Source organism: Thermobia domestica, chromosome 10 (assembly GCF_964235325.1).
Source record: "Thermobia domestica chromosome 10, izTheDome1.hap1.1, whole genome shotgun sequence".
Lineage (NCBI taxonomy): Eukaryota > Metazoa > Arthropoda > Insecta > Zygentoma > Lepismatidae > Thermobia > Thermobia domestica.
Genome location: NC_137463.1, coordinates 267,664,278 through 267,682,688, shown reverse-complemented (window position 1 = coordinate 267,682,688; position 18,411 = coordinate 267,664,278). Strand labels below are relative to the sequence as shown.

Here is an 18,411-nt window from a genome sequence, read left to right as displayed (position 1 = left end):
GGTCAGCGGTAAAAGCCAGTCAGCGTTCTGTCGAGTATCGAACCGTGCAGCAATGTGTTACAATATTAACAACGTAACAACGCAGGTTTTTTAAATTTGTTTGTTTGTTTGTTTCCCACGGATGACAAATCTATTTCTTATGCGGGGGAACCAAACGCAAGGTGTACAAAAGTCGACCTAAAACTTTTCAAGATCTAAAACTGAAAGATAGACAGATAGATAGATGTAATTCTTTTAGTAAACAAATCTTACAAAGTAAACAAAAGCATTTTTTTTATTGGATACCACAAGTAACTATAAAATAGTAGCGACCTACACAGTATTCTAATACAAGGTGATGTGACGAAGTTATGTAGCACCGCGAATATCTTGGAAAGACCTAGTTAACCATTAAAGATTGTTGTCAAAAAGTATTGGAAAGACCTTCATCCAGCAATGGGTTGACAATTGTTAAGAATGTTTTTTTCAAATGTAAATAACCCTAACCATTTCACTCATATGATCCCAGTTCTCATTCTTGATATCTGAGCATCATTGTTGATATCTCATTCGTGAGTGTGAGGATTTTTGTGTGTGTTTTTTTGTTTGGGTATAACAAACAATTCTGCGAACTCAAAATATTTTAACAACCGATTCTAGCTGAATAGCAGCACTGCATACAAACTATCGATCACCAGACTTTACTTCAAGTATTAGCAAGCATCTCTAGGAGGACACATGTGTGTTCAAGCTAAATGCAACCATTTTCAACTGTGCGTAGAGACTTTTTGAACGTGCTGTATAATAACAAGCTCTAACGAATGGTGTATGCATTGTAGTTAAGTTATTTAACTCAAAAGTGGTGGGTTGGTTTCCAATGAATTTTCACCTTGTCTTATTACAATCTTAGATTAGGTACAATTTATCTATTATCAGGCTTTCACTGCAAATCCATATATGTCATTATCTCTTTTTTTGTTTTGTACTTAGATTTAGTTTTGGAAAATAAATAGTTTTCGACCTGTTCTTGGTGATTTTAGTGTCATTTGTTTTTGCTGATTTTCCATTGGCTAATTATGATATTGGGTCGAAAAAGATCCAGGGGGCAAATATATAAGCTTTAGTGATAACAAAATAGGTAAGTGGGTCGTTTTCGACACGGGTGTCTTAAATGGGTTAATTAAAAACAAGGTGTGCGGAAATCAAGCAACACTCATTTTTTATTAGTTAATTGAAAGAAATACCGCACTGCCAATGTTCCAAAAGTGCTCAGGCTTAGTTAAACTTGTAATTGCGCTTTTTATACTAGCTTCTGGACGCTAAATCTAATGGAATTATTTTTTAAAAATATATCTATGTATGGGGTAAAAAACTACAAATGAAAATAAATATCGGAGCTTCGAGGCCACTTTTCTTGTGAGCTCATGGATAGGTACGGTCAAAAGTAGTAGGCATATCACATTCAGCGTCCTCAAATTATTGTATTACTAGCAGAATATCCGTTCTTCGTACGAGGAGAATATGTTTCATTTTTGGACATAAAGGGCACCAAAACTGTCACTAATGAACTTAGCTACCCCAAAAACTATGAATTCGACACTAATATCGGTCATCTTCAATTATTTTTGCTTGTTAATGTCTCCCTTTACAAGTATTAATGGAGGATGAATTTGGATTTTAGTGGCATCGAAAGTGTCACTGTTCATCTCAGCGACGACGAAAACAATGGATTCAACACTAATATTGGTCATTTTCAATCTTTATTATTTGTCCCCCTCTCCCTCCCGTAAGTTTCAGTGTCATAATGAAATGATAAAAGAAAAAAGAAAAACATTCCAGGCCCGAACCTCATCTATGTTGAAAATTTGTTAGAGGTCGGTCAGATGATCCAAGAATTATTAAGTCACAAACATTGTGACCTTCATTTATATGTAGATACATAGATAAAATCCGGAATAAAAAATTCATCCAAGCGTGGGCATTGTTACCATCTGCATGAAATTAGCCGCTGTTCAGAATCGATGCTTTATGACCTACCGTCTAAAGTAGAACTCAAGCTACTACTAAGTCAAATACTTCCACTAGAAATCGAATCCCGGACCACACAGATAGAATGCATGCTCCTAAGCCATTTGGATACTCGAAGGCACCCAAAATACATTTATTTACTTTAGATAGCAACAGAATGAATAGATTGGCGGAGATGTATTGATTACTAATACAGAGTGGTGGCAACTACAATTATTTTTGGGCTACAAGTGAAAAACTAAGCATCCTTTTATGGATTCCATTCAAATCTGGATGATGCATTGTTCAAATGAACTGGCGTTTAGAATACACAGCAAAATTAGTCACAGACAGTTGAGAAAGTTGTTTTCTTAAACAGTTGGTGTCATATACAACATGAAAAACAAAGGAACCACAGATAATTTTTCGTAATGTTTCGGTAATTTCACTACTTTTCTTTAAAAGGGCCCATACACGGTCCACGGTTTGTGCAAACAACGCTGTTTGTGCACACAATTTGATCGTGTATGGTGCTTATGAACTGTTTGCGCAAACGTTTGTGCAAACCTTTTTCACATCGAACTAGTTCGAAAATTATTTGCACAAACATGATGTTTGCACAATCATGTTGATCGTGTATGGACATGTTTGTCGAAGCACGAGGTTTATTTCCGAGTAAGAGGCCTTCTGAAAAATGCGGCATACGAGAAATTGATGGATAAAATTAAGGAAATAGACCGGAAGGTGGATAGAGATTCAGTGAGGAATAAAATAAATTTTCCAGTATTTTACAATAGTACGTTGTATATTTATATATTTTTACTACTTGTAAATCCTTATTTTATTAGGGCGTAAGATATTTTAAAATATGTACTAGGCTGATTATGTAATTCAAAGAAAAAAAGAAATATATTAATTATAATATCGATTTAAAAAGATATTCATATGTTTTATATGTTTTAAATAATAGGATTTTGGAATGTCGTTGTCAGGACAAGATATAAATAAATGGATTTTTATTCAACTGAGTTTGGCATTTTAATGGCTCAATAATTTAAAAGAACCGTTCCAAAATTGATGCCGAAAGCCCGAGAATAGGTTGTATCGTTTAGAAGTAAAGTAAAAAGAGCAACATTGAGTCTGATATTAATTGTACCACCTTAAGAAGTGGCAAGATAATATCTCGAAATATCAGGAGTGCTACGAATAGCCAAAATACTGACATGAATTTTCCAGAAAACATAATGGATGTTTTAAAGGGAATATCGGAACAAATTAAGGATCAAGCTCGGGATCAAGCGCAACATTTTGACGAAAAGTTAGAGCAATTGCAGCAATGTAACGATGGCAAATGGGACCAAATACAACGACAGTTAAATCTAATGAATCAGCAAATTACAGTTAGGTCCGAGCGTTATGCTGAAGAAATGGGCAAGATAGTACAGAGATTCAACGAAGTTCAAGACTGTAGACATTGTAGAAACAACGGATAAAGCAAATTTTGAGTTTACATTAGTGAAATTTACGGAGTTTTCACAAAAGCATACTGCCGTATTGGTTGGAACAGACTATCCTAACTTTTCTTTTCATTCGAATATTTTTGATTGTCTTATGGATGCTGCGGGTAATGATGATTTTGGTATGTATCGATGTGCGAAAAGTTACGATCGTTTTCGTCTAGTGAATGCTATTGATTACTTGAACTCACAGTATCATGTTGAGTATATATCATGTCATGATACTAATCCTGAAGATGAAGTAATGGTAATAGAATCATTTAATGATATGTACACGACTTTGGTTCATGTAGCAGGAAGACAGTCGATTCCAGTATTCGTGAAATTCAGAAAGAAAACATGTGTTCCCACCAATATTTGTAGCGATTGGCCGATTGGGTTGAATCTGTCAAATTGTACATTCAACGAAAAGACCAAAATGATGTTAGTAGACAATCCGATGATGCTTTTACAGAACGTGATGTAGTGAGTTGGTTTCCATCATTCAAGTGTGATATAACAAAATTTTGAAAATCCATCGATCGTGCAATACAGTAATAACCTGAACCAAACGAACCTTGATCGAAACCAAATTCGATACATTCATGTGAGGTTAAAGTGTGATCCCAATGTACAAGATGATGTTAAATTAACGAGTAACGGTAATGTAACCGAACTTAATTACAATAGGAATAGAAACTGTGGTAGGACAGATTACCGTGAATATTGTAGAAAGAATAGGTACAGACACGACATCTCGCCACCCGTAAAACGAATGAGAACCGAACCTAATTTTACCGGTAAGATAACCGAACCTAACCTTAGTAGTACAAGTAATAGTGATTGTGTAAATCAACCTAATCTTAGTGTAGTACGATTACGTACACCTAAGAAGCATGTAAGCGTTAGATCTATTTTCATTCGATGGGGACTTCGTAGAAATCTCATAGAAGGCGAAAATTCTCAAAGTAAGAAACGAACAACTGTAGAAGTAAATAATGCACAATACTGTATTTCTGTTTATGGTTTTCAATGCAACTTAAATGAAGTCGTAGGTCATGTAACTTAAATTAAAGTTACGGCATCTGAGAAAACCGTACTCAATTGATTTTTGCATTATTTCACTTGAAATATCATTATGATTTCGTTTGTTATTCGTATTTTTTATAATGTTAAGGAGACGTTAATTATTATGTTATGTTCTGATAATTATCATATTTCAATCTTAATCTATACTTTGTTTAACTACATCTTATATCCGATCATTTTACTTCAAAGAACAACTATATGAATATCACATACATCTTTTTCAAAACCTTCTTCATGATGCCTAAGTAAATAATCATTAAAATCATTAAATTGTAACAATCATTTAATAGACCCGAGAAAAAGGGGGGACTTAAATAACTTGCAAATCAAATTTTGAATGTGCCTTATCGTCGTTGAAACGTATAGATAAATGAAGATGATGATGATAAAATTTAAAATAAATATGATAATAATATTGTTATAAAATTAAATATGATATATATGTATATTTATATGAATTGTAATTTTCAAGTATATGAGGTGCATTCGAAAACTCAAATGATTAACATGTAAAGGTAAACGGTCCAGAATTCTTTTTCCTTTTATTGAGTAAAAAAAAAAGGAAAAGTCCGTCGAGCGCCATAATATACAACAGTACGTTGTATATTTATATATTTTTACTACTTGTAAATCCTTATTTTATTAGGGCGTAAGATATTTTAAAATATGTACTAGGCTGATTATGTAAATCAAAGAAGAAAAAGAAAAATGTTAATTATAATATTGATATAAAAAGATATTCATATGTTTTATATGTTTTAAACAATAGAATTTTGGAATGTCGTTGTCAGGACAACAAGATATAAATAAATGGATTTTTATTCAACGGAGTTTGGCATTTTAATGGCTCAATAATTTAAAAGAACCGTTCTTATTTCACCAAATGTAGTTGAATCCATTCGTAAATAATTTTTATAGTCCATAGTCGAACTTATATCAAGCTCGACTATTAAATTTTGATGACCACTCTTTCATCCACACCCTCTTCTTCCGTTTTGCTTTTCCAGGTTTTTCCTCTTTCAAAGCACAAGCAATTACTATCGCTAAACAAGCTGGTTCACTGGACATGTTTACACATTCAAACTCAAAATTGAACTGAAGTTTCTACAAACAGTTGAACCGTGTATGGCGGAGTGTTTGATGTTTGTAAACATGATGAATTGTAAACATGATGTTTGCACAAACCATGGATCGTCTATGGGCCCCTTAACATTAGGATTTGCTGCGTTATATGACATCCATTCTCACGGATTTACACAGAACTGCGTAGTTTCCAAAACAATAGGACCATTCATACTTCTGTAACTTATCTAGCCTGAGAATACGTAGTTAAAGAAGTTCACAAATTGTCAATTGTCTACGAAAATTTTAAGGACCAATCGAATCGTCCGATGCCATTTTAATGTTGTTTTTTCCTTAAGTCTATAAATGTCAATGTTTAGTAATATTAAGTTTATAAATCCAACCTAACAATATAGATTATAGAGTTAATAATTTTTCTTTTTCTTTTTCAGCTTTGGGCATTGTGGTGGTATCAGGCTTAGGTATAACAGCCGGAGCTCATAGGCTGTGGTCTCATCGATCTTATAAAGCCAAATGGCCTCTCGAGTTATTGCTTATGATTCTATTTTCTATGACAGGACAGGTAATTTACTTTCACAATTTAATAACTTATATAATCGCAATGTTACAGCAGTCCAGAACCAGTGACGGATTCTCCACGGAACAGATGGAACAGTCTGTTCTACCTCTCTAAGTAAGATTTAAGTTATTATAAAACTGGACTGTCTAGGGGGAGTTCATTTACTGCCTTAGCAAGTTCCACGTCGTCTGCTCTGCTCCTGTCGGTGGTCAAAGTGATGTTTCCTTCCGAGTAAAACCGAGCAGACACGAACATGGCGACGAAGCAGAGCAAGCTGTGCGTTTAACCTGTCCATACTTGTGTATTGGACGTAATGGAATTTAAGTTATCATACGGTTTAGTTTGTTTTAGTAATTTTAATTTGCTAAGGAATAAAGGAATTTCTTCATCCTCTTATATAACGTTGTATGTGATATTGTATCACTTTTTTTAAAAAATAAAACTTGAGAAGGCTTAAACTTGCTACTTAAACTTGTTAAAATAAGTCGACAAGAGAACAGGTAAATAGTACCTGTTTATGGTTCATGCATTCGGAAATTTCCTTTCGCACAGAAATGAACCAGTCAGTTCATGATAGATGAAGTGAAATTTAGTCTTTTTGGTTCACTGGATTTTATGATAATGTATGATTATTTTAAATAGTATGCCTGCCTCTCATCTTACAGAATTTAAAATGAAAGTAAAATCTTACATAATGCATTTTCTAAGTAGTCATCATAATTCTACGAAACGATTAACTGGGTGTTCGTCAAGTAATAAATTGACGTATTAGTCTTATTTATTTTGTTACTGAAAACCCGTTTAGAATGTCTCAGAATTTATTCATAATTATTATGTAAATTGTGAGTGTGATGAATAGTCCTAAAACCATCTCCAAGTATTGGGTAATGACATTCGATTACACAAGGATTGACGGTCAATATCAACATCATTGTGGGATAATTAAAACTAATAAAAACGTAAAACCAAACAAAAAGAATTTGTTTAATTAGTGTCGGAAGTTTTCTTAAGAGTCTTCATCCCGGCGAAATTAAAATACCGCTAATTTTACAGTAATTGTGTGATATCTTCAAATAGATAAAAGATAATTGAAATATGGAACAAGAGCGCCCTAGACAATATTATTTTGCGTGAGGTACCGTTATCACAAGGCACCTAGTGGCTTTCCGTTTTCAGCTGTTTAGAAACGCGAAAATAAATGCCGATTTTCAAAATGGCTCGAAATCGAAAGCAAATAAGTGAGTCGTGATAACGGTTTCTCATGTAAAACAATATTGTCTAGGGCGCTCTTGTTCCACATTTCGATTATCTTTTATCTACTTGAAGATATCACATAATTACTGTAAAATTAGCGGTATTTTAATTTCGCCGGGATGAAGACTCTTAAGCAGATCAGGGATTGGAACATAGAAGACAAACAGATGTTAGCAAGTCAATGAACAAGAATCTTTTGAATTTTATGCCTATTTTCAGGGACTAAAGTAGTGTGTTCATTATTCGATTTAAAAAGTACCAATAAAGCTTTCTGTTTCGGTTTCTTTTTTGTTTTTCCAAGCCTGGAAGCATTGTAGAACACGTTATGTATGCTTTCATGCATTTCTGCGTCGGCAGATAGGGTGTGATGACGTCATTATTTAAAATATTTTTGTTATGCCTATTTTTATTATTTTTTGGCGGGCTCTCTTTTGCACCTAGAAGGTTGCAATTTTGCACACAGACTTAGTGCACCCCTGAGTATTTTTCAAATTTTTTCCAGATCTCTGCGTTAAAATAGGGAGCTCCAGAGGAGCAAAAAGGTAAAATAAAGGGAAATTTTTAACAAAAAAATCCCTTCGCGATTTTCCCGCCTAAGATACAAGATGGAGACATGTGAATGGTTGTGATTGTGAAGAGAATGAGGTACAAACCATGATCCTAGGATAAATAAAGATGATGACGTAGCTTTTTGACTGAAAGTCTATAATTTACCTTAAAAAAAAAGACAAAATTAAAATCAGGGATTGGAAAATAGAAGACAAAGACAGGTTAGCAAGGCAATGAACAAGAACAACTAAATTAAACTACTGAATTTGTAATATACGATTAGAAAGTTGTAAATCATTTGTTGAACACAATTACATTTGCTAGAACTTGGAATAAAATTCAAAATGGCCGAAGCAGCGGTACAGCAGAGGAATTATTTAACGAAATAGAACATGGGGTTTCTTAGTTCTACCTTTGTTTGGCTATTACTTCACGAAATAACGGGCGTATCAACTTTTAATACTGTTAGAAGTAGAAAAATGAATTCCATGATTCACAGATGTTACTGGAAATCGGTCATTTGCAGTATTGACTGAGGATATGTAGAAATGAAATGAAGTCTTTAACTTCCTATTAGGTCATTTAGACTAAAGAAAACGTATTGTTATGAAATAATTCGTGGAGTGATAGCGTGGGAGGAAACGGCAGAGCTTTGAGGAAACCCATTAACATTATATTTCTCATATTAAACGCATGCTAATATTCCCTTGTATTTGACAATGTGAAGAGTGTATTACTATTTATGACGTGTTTCCCGATCGGCAACAGCACCACACGCCACTGCTCAAACAGGTTCATCTAATTCTTTTATTCAGTAAGATCTATTGATGGTTACCAAAATAATGGAAACACCTAGAAAATGCAGCTTATCCACTTAATATGGCGTACGACTACTAACTTGGAGACTAGTTTTGATTCGCCTTGGACTGGACTCATTAAAAAAAAAAAAAAAATCATGAATAGATTCCAGAGGAATACTGTGTCATTCATTATGCAGCAGTGATAGAACGGATTACACATCATACGGGTTTTCGTTTTTCTTCTCAGATCCGATTATAGACTGTTGAATAACAGTATCTTTGTCAGACACAAAAGCATGAAGATACTACTATGGTATCCAAACATTATACTTACTTCACTGTTTTATTATTATTATTATTATTATTATTATTATTATTATTATTATTATTATTATTATTATTATTATTATTATTATTATTATTATTATTATTATTGTGTATGCCTTTTTATCTAATTACTGTAGCACAAGTGTAATACTATTTTCTGTTTGATTTAACAGCCTATTTAAACGCTCTGTTCTTTTCCAGAACACGATTTTTGACTGGGTGAGAGACCACCGAGTGCATCATAAATTCAGTGAGACAGACGCCGACCCTCACAACGCTAAGCGGGGCTTCTGGTTCTCTCACGTGGGGTGGCTAATGATGAAGAAGCACCCAGAAGTTGTCAGAAAGGGGAAAGTTGTGGATTTAAGTGATTTGAAGAGAAATAAATTCGTCATGTTTCAAAAGAAGTAAGTAGTTAAATATATTGACAGTCGTAAATTAAGTAACAAACTTATTGTGATCCAAGCAAACATATGCGAAGGTATTTTCAAACATGTCCGGCCAAGTACTGCAATAAGACATTCGTGTACACAATGACATCTACGGAAGAAATAATGTGTCAGTTTAAATTGTCTAATTAGTTGTCAGTTCATTGAAGGCAATCATTTGAACCCGTTGTTGCGTCAGGGTCGCGTAATGCATGGCAATTTTCCAGTCCATACAAATGTTGTTGCCAAGTTCGCAGTGCTAAATCTGGGCTATAGGGTGGATGCTGCACCTCCTCGAAGCCACAGTTTTTCACTGGGGTTAAGGTAGGTACTGGATCTCCTTGAAGCCACAGTCTTTCACTGGGCTTACGGTGGGTACTGAACCTCCTCGCAGCCAGTCTTTCACTGTAGCCTTGGCATCAACACTTGTGTGGATTGCAGAATTGACATGCCGTATGCTACCCCAACGCACTACAAGTGATCAATCTTATATCTCGCAACTTGGCAACGCTGAAGAAACAACACAGAAGCCTCCTCGTTCTCACTCGGATTTGAAGTACAAACTTCGTCATAAGTAGAGCTCACGCGCCCAGTTCGGAGATCAAAGTGATCTTACGTTTGCTAGTTGTGTTTTTTGTGTGTGTAAACATGTTTGCATATTACATTACCCACAGAATGATTTTTGTGGCAACGCATCTGATAAGTGCTTTTAAACTAACTAAGGTCTCCTAATTTCAGAAATGTAATCAGTTTTCTTGTATCACTTCTAGTTTTCGTAATAATAACCATTTACTCTCCCCAAACTTGTCATTGCGGGTATAAGTACTACTTTGCAATAACAGCGAATCGCCAGTTACTAGTATGGCCACGGTTTGCTTTATTATTATTGTGCATGTTTGTCAATCCAACACCCGTTCACCACATTTACTCCATCCATTGAATTCGTCCGGTATGAGTCTATTTTTAGAATTTTTACCATCTGAAATGCAGTGTTGACAATTTAGCTTTTCACCTGCTAGATCCAGCGTTTCTGTAGTTCGTAGTACCCGCACAAATTAAACTTACCCAACCTGGTTTACAGTAAATTTCCTTGTTATTTATGTGAATGGGACAGCACGGTTAGGAACAAACACTGGTCTACACCTGCCTGGATGGAGAGGCACGTGTTAATACCAGATGTGAAAAATGTTACAAATGTTGCCTTAGGTGACCACACAAACACATTCTGCCATCACTTTACATCAAACTGGGAATCATAAAGCAGTTTCTGAAGGCCTTGGACAAAGATATATGTTTTCAATACATTGCAAACAAGTTTCCACATTTATCGGGCGCAAAGGTCAAGGAAGGCATTTTTGATGAACCATAAATTTAGGAAACTTCTGAAAGACCGAAACTTTGAAGAGACGATGAATGCCGTAGAGTATGCTGCATGGAATTCAATGAGGGAAGTCAGGACAAAGTTCCTAGGAAATGTCAAGGATAAGCAGTATGAAACAATAGTGAAAACGATGTTGGATCACATGAAAGATTTGGGATGTAAAGTGAGCCTGAAACTGCACTTCCTTCATTCTCATCTCGATTACTTTCCGAAAAGTCTTGGGGTTGTTAGTGAAGAGATGGAAGAGAGGTTTCACCAAGACATCAAGGAAGCAGAAAGAAGATAGCAGGGGGTTGGGCTGTATCCATGATGGCAGACTACTGTTGGTGTTTAGAAAGAGATGGCAAAGATACAACAATCAGGTGCTGGGCAGCCAAGCGATCATTCCCTTTTCCCCTTCCCTTTCCTTCTTCAAAATTATGAAATAAATAAACCCAAAAGAGAAATCATTCGCAATGATGATACTTCGCCGGTTTTGAATGCTCAAGGCACCGGCTGACAGTAACGCGGCTGAGCGAATGAAAAAAAAAAAAATTCCAAGGGGACAACTAGGACTGTTCAAATTAGCATGACTACAAATTTGCTCTTTTGCTAAGGTGTTATTTTACATATAAATTAGCTTTTTGGTAAATTCTTTGCTTGGACTTCGTTACTAGACCACAGGAATCACGAATGTCACATATATTCCCAGTTACTAGGGTTCGACTGTACGTATTGGCAATTCTAATAGATGAAACTTAATTTTATCTGGCCCACATTCACAACATGGAATACACATGTCAGGGACTGTATAAACATATCATTTTGGTTCTTTGTGTAAATGTTTCCAAACTTATATTTAGTCAGTACTTTTTACTATAATATGCAATATATTTTTTGGTGTATCTATTACGAGAAAATCTGGTGTAATACGTAGAAGCGGACGACAGATTCATATTCAGCGACCTCAAATTAGTTAAAATCACGTATCATATCTCTTGTCGCAGGTTTTTTTTTTTTTTTTTTTTTTTTTTTTTTTTTAATGCTGGGTAGTGTTATTGATTGCCATTTCCTTGTGTGATGTTGATAGAGTGTTCTTCTAACTTGAACAATGTAGCACGATTTTGGTTCGTTGACGTAATGTACTTAATTCTGGTCAATTTTCCTCAGTCAACTTTTGATAAAATACAGCAGGAATTCTTCAGTTTCTTTTGGGATCACCCTTGTGCCGCCGCTGCATCTTATCGAATTATGCATTATTAGAATCTACGGCTAAAAGCAATAGACTTTCTCTTTTACCCGACTTCTATCCGGCATTTTGTTCTTGAGTTATGACTGTTTTTGCATTTTTTCCGATAAATTTTTGGCTTATCATAGCTCCAGGAAACATCTTTGCAGTCAGGTTGGTCTATACTTTTTGTCTTATCTTGGTGTAAGGAGTCATCCCTCAAACGTTGTCGGTGTTGTTTTGAAACACCCTGTATAAGAAAGGTGGAGAGGGACGCAAAATTGTCTTGGTCCTAAATGCACTAATTACTAAAATCTATGCTTCGTTACGGACATCGATGTTCTGTTAAACTTTTGTTAAAGGAATCGCAGTTTAAACTATACACAGGGTCGGATTTAGTGGGGTGCATCGGAGCACGTGCATCCCTCCCCATCCGTTTTGAATATACACTATCTAAAGTGAGCAACTGGCAGTGGAAATAGCAACTTTCCTAAAATTTCATGTCATGTTTCCGTTTCGGGCTGAAAAGAAAGCGGTTTTTCTAAACACAATAGTTTAAGTCAGTTCCTCATGCACATCACAGATGCCTAAAGACATTTAAAAAAAATAAATTTGATTCAAATGTACTAATAGTTAATGGTGCACCCCCCTCAGAAAATCCTGGATCCGGTCCTGACTATACATAATTGTTTTCTCCATAACTTAATATATATAAGAGAGGAAAACGTGTATTTATTCTTAGTTTTTAAACTCTGTGAAGCACATGAGTCATACCCTTTCTCCCATGCGTAATGTATACTGTATCGTACTGTGCAGTTACCACTAATTATAACTAGTTGGAAAAAATTTCTTTCTTTTTTTAAATTTTTCTTAAAAAGAAAAACTCACATACCTAAGAGTATTGTGTTTACATTTTTTTTAAGAAAGAGAAACTCACGTTGTCTATCCACCTGGCAGCGAAGAGTCATTTAGGAGGATCTCAAAGTGTTTCATAATTCGTAAAACCCATAGTTAACCTTTTAATAAAATCTTTTTATTGTTTTAAAATAAATAGATAATTATTCTACGAATTTTCATTACTTCTATAGACATCATTACTCAGCAAAACTAACGGTCGCCAATTATTTTTCCTTTCCTACGTTTATCAAACAAAGAATGCCAGAAGCTCTTTCCGGAAAAATACTCTTCGGTTGTAATGACGTTTACATAGGTTCACAAAGCAACCAATTAATGAATTAAAGCTGTATATATACTCAAGGATAAGCTATGTCTCGATGTTGAAAATAGTGACGGTGATGAAGATCCGGGCGAAATGAGCCGTTTTTGAAAAAAAATATTTTCTGCATGATATTTCTAAAAAAAAAGAAAAAGAAAAGAAAAGAAAAGGTAATCCCTAGTCTATATCAAGGATCTTATATAATAGAGGATCTGCCCTTACAACAACATCTTGAAGCCATACGTCACTGTTTCGCCATCCCTACTCTGCCCACTCCGCTCAATAAGATCGCAATGTTTTGAGCCAACTATCATGGCGGAAACGAAAGTAGCCAATCAGACGATGGCAGATACGAGAGTAGCCAATCAGAACGCCGATGCTCTGTTGTTTTTTTGGCTTCATCGATTTAATAGGATGAAGATACATATGGGCAGATCCTCTATTTCTAACATCCTTGGTCTATATAAAATACTAATTACTTCTAATTGAATCCTCTGTGATGTTATAGTCATATTAACGGACGAGAGCCATATTAACGAAGAAACTAAATATCGACTAAAAGCAGGGAATTCGTGCTACTATTCGGTTCAAAATCTCATGTCGTCGCTAATTCTGTCGAGGAATTTGAAGCTTAAAATATACAAAACGATAATCATGCCTGCTGTTCTGTATGGTTGCGAAACATGGTCATTTACTCTGAGGGAAGAACATAGACTGAAAGTATTTGAGAACAAGATCCTGAGACAAATATTCGGACCCAAGAGGAACGGGAATGGGGAACGGCGGAAACTTCACAACGAGGGACTACATAATTTATACGGTTTAACAAACATTGTTAAGGTCATCAAATCTAGGAGGCTTAGGTGGGCAGGTCATATAGCTAGGATGGAAGAAAGTAGAAACGCTTTCAAAGTCTTGACTGGAAGACCAATCGGAAAACGACCATTAGAAAGACCAAGGCGCAGATGGGAGGACAATATTAAGATGGACCTCGCAGAAATAGGAATCCAAAGTAGAAACTGGATCCAGTTGGCTAAGGATAGAAGTCAGTGGAGAGCTTTCGTACATGCGGCATTGAATCTTCTGGTTCCATAGGCCATAGAGTTAGTTAGTAGCGTCATAGTACAGTTTTCACATTCTCAGTAAATCAGACGAACAGACAATAAGAGCAAAGAGAAATGCACGTGTTCGTAAAGGCAGTCTCATTAGGCAAATTTAAAGATAAATAAGCTCTGCTAGGAACAGTAAAGAGGATCCTACGTAGAAGTTTAAATTTCGTCCGGTAGATGTCAAATGCTGAAGATATATACTGCCATCTAACGGCGCTGTATGTAACTTTCAACATCCTACAGTTATATAGCTCTGTATCAATAGTAAAAATGTGATATGGATTTCCACCGTTAAATTTACCGTTGGCTAATGTTCTGCTGATGGTCTCGACCTCATGGCAGGAACATGAACCTGTTTCTAACATTATTTTCTTTATTACTTATGGCTACGTTGATATACCTTACAATTACTCCTGTTTCATTACCCTACTTCCTTGGTAATTGTTTTCACAAATATTTCTTGTTTGCATGCTTTCTTGTATACTAAATAGCGGGACCCAAAACTAACCAGAATTTCCTGATAAAAAGTATGGACTTTACTTTTTTTAATGTAATTTTTTTTTCAAATACAATTTTAATAATCCTAAATGTACTCGCTATTAGTACTAACGCACTTGTCCAAACGTTCATTCCATTGTTGGAAGCACATGGGCTTCACCGAGAATTGAATCGTGGTCTCCCGCGTTTGAGTGGATAATAATAGAATAGTGAACGTACTTAATACCTTATTTTCAGCTATGACATTTTATATTTATAATTTATATAGTGTTGTTTTCTAATCGAATTTGAAAGGAAGTGAGTTACCAAAGAGTTACGCAAAGAAATGCTCTCAGTCTCTGGGTTTAGTTACGATAACACCAGTGGTGGTATTCAGCCGGTTCGCACTGGTTCGGTAGAACCGGTTGTTAAAATATTTCTAGTTCGCAGAACCCGTTATACGGATACCCACACATAAACACACACACAACTATAACCTAGCCAAGAGCGAAAGAAATAAGTCAAACAAATTAGACTTAAGTGCATGAACCTGGCAGAACCTAAGTTCGGAAATAGAAAATAAACCATGCAGATTATTTATTTATTGTTTGTTCATGATTGTTCTCATAAAATTTTCGTTTGTTCACCATTTATAAACTATTTATACCAAAAACATGAGTGGTGCCAACTTCACATAGGAGAATCAATTTTCGGAAATCGAAAATAAACTATACAGATAACATTTCTATATCTCTTGTACTTTTATTAGCATAGCAAGTGTATGTACTGCAAATTTCAGCTGGAAAGAAGAGCTTTTAGAATACAAACGTTTCACAGCCGAAAACAATTAATTTCTTTGAAGAAAGTTACTTTGCTCTGTACATACCAGATGATTAATGGAGGGCGGGAAATGGAAACTTTTATTTTAAGTGTCTTTGTTCTTAGAAATTGTTACAGCTACAAGGTTAAACATACGATCTCTCAGAAAAGGTATAGGCGTTTATTCCTTAATCTCAAATGCTCAGATCTTATTAAGAATGAGAACTGGTATTATATGAGTGAAGTGGTGAGGATTATTTATATTTAAAAGGCATACAAAACATTATCAACAACTGTCTATCCATTGCGCTGGATAAAGTCTTTGCAATACTTTTGACAACCATTTATCTTCAACGATTCGTTTCCAAGATGTTTTCGTCATAACACCTTATATTAGTATGCTTTATACGTCTCTACATGTTAGAAGAGAATTATACCTATCTATTTATATATTATACCTATATATTTAGATACAAGATATACAGAGCAAGTTGTTAAAAAGTTAGAATAGCACCACCGGATAACACAATAAAAAAGATGAACTTTATCTACTCCAAATTTGAAAACATGAACATAAGACTAACAAGCTATTCATCCAAATCGGTCAAATATTTCTTATGCTATTTCAAATCTGCTTTTGACTTTGTGTACTGTGGTTTTTCTGTTGCATACTAGGTTTTGTTTACAGTCAGATACGACAGACTTTTAAATAATTGGATGTTACATATCTTGTAATGTAGAAACGTATTTCTTGCATAAGCCACATCTTCTTTTACGTCACAATATTGATATTAAACAGGTTGAATTTTTAAATTGATGGGAATTGGAATGATCGTCAATAATAATAGAATTGCAATAATAGTTACCTTAACAATCAAATTTGATACAGAAAATTAATTAACTGAATTAATAATCTTACATGAGATGTTTGCCACAAGGTACACATAGAGCCCGAAACAACTCAAAACGACACAAAAATGTATGTCTTCAAATTTGGACATACTTTAATGTGTACAAATGAATTGCCCTCTAATGGTGGACATAAGGAAATATGTCGATTTTTCGACATTACGGATATGTCCGCCATGAACATAAAAAATGAGCAACTATAGCATGTCAAAATGATCGACTGCCTTGTTTTCATTAGTTTTGACGGATTAGTATGTTATGTTTTGATCACTGGGGCAGTGTTTGAGATGATATACTTGTACGTCAACAATTTATACACATGTGCGGAAACGTGAGGCGGTTATGGTTTGTCTCTTGTTATCAGTGTTACCAATGTAGCACTTTGTCGCTTGATCTAGAAATTTTTAAGGATATTTTTATCAAAAACAATTGGTTCATTTATCATTGTTAGAATAGAATTTTAGCACCTTTTAAATGTTGTCTAGTGACTAAACTAGCAATATTTCCACTAAAATTAATATTTCTAGCGTCTTCTTGCAGTGTGTTTAGTGACAGTATTATTCACGTTGTTGGCAGTGTGTTTAATATCATTACGACATGTGTGTGTGCCCTATTACGGACAGGTTTGACATATATATTTTTATGCCATATCATGTACTTCGAGCCCTGTGTGTAACCATTTTTGTTAATCTCAAGTAAGTCTCGGTGTATTTTAGGAGTTACTGTGTTGGATTTCCCTACATAAGATCCAGGTAAGAATCCTGACAGGTCTGAACTTTTTAATATGTTCCAAGTTCAGTTTTAATCCGTACTGAGTGTGATAAGTAAAATCTCACGCAAGGAAGGAAACAGATGCTGGAATGACGTGGAACTGGAGTAAGACCATGAATAGAGATAATGACATACAAAGTTATTTCCTTGAATTGTTTCAGATTTGATGTTTCAGTTTATTTGAACCACTTTCTAACTAATGTATGATCAGTGTTTCTTTCTCTTTTTTTCGTATATGCAGAATAGTGAACAAGTTATAATGTCTTTCATATATTATGTACATTATGTTAACAAGTTATAATGTCTTTCATATATGGCATTCATTGGAGAACATACACTCCACACAATATATATTAATCTTAAAATAGAGAAATGTTTCTACATATACTGCCCAGCGAAAGCCTATTTCAGTGCTCCAAAGGTTTACCAACATCCTTAAATGTTACGTTTAAGTTCGGTTGCATCTATTCAGGCGTTTGAAATACCAATAGAAGTACTGGATCCAACCTAATGAAGTTAAACCAACAGGGGGAATTATTTTTGCTGGTGACTGTACATTATATATATATGGTTATCCTTATACATAAGGAGAAATTTCAAAATAAAGCAATTACTCTCTGACCCTTTCAAAAGTTTCCTTTTCATATAGAAATAATATTGCAAAATATCATGTAAGAATTTTAATATTTAGAGGTGGCTCAAAACAATGTTAAAGTTTTGTTATGCAAAAGCTTAATGTTAATTGTTCAAGTATTCCATATGTTTCACACAGTTAATTATTCACAGTAAATCAATGTAACTGCAAACGTTTCGAATAGTCTCTACTATTAGTCTCTACTGAATTATTAGAGAACAACATATTCTTCTTCATTATCCATCATATATATGACAATTGAATGTGCGATGCCAAAAAAGTTCCACAATCAATGCTGAGAGTGTGGCTTTATTGGC

At 34.7% G+C, this 18,411-nt stretch overlaps 1 protein-coding gene across 3 annotated transcripts in view; it reads left to right on the top strand.

The window, feature by feature from the left end:
• The window catches only part of LOC145663203 (acyl-CoA Delta-9 desaturase-like), an 87,375-nt gene that overhangs the window by 52,531 nt on the left and 16,433 nt on the right, over positions 1-18,411 (top strand). For all 3 annotated transcript variants that reach the window (XM_081729553.1, XM_081729555.1, XM_081729554.1), the window contains exons 3-4: positions 6,086-6,216; positions 9,345-9,550. In XM_081729553.1, coding sequence (XP_081585679.1) covers positions 6,086-6,216; positions 9,345-9,550 — 337 coding nt within the window. The remainder of the gene's footprint in view (positions 1-6,085; positions 6,217-9,344; positions 9,551-18,411) is intronic.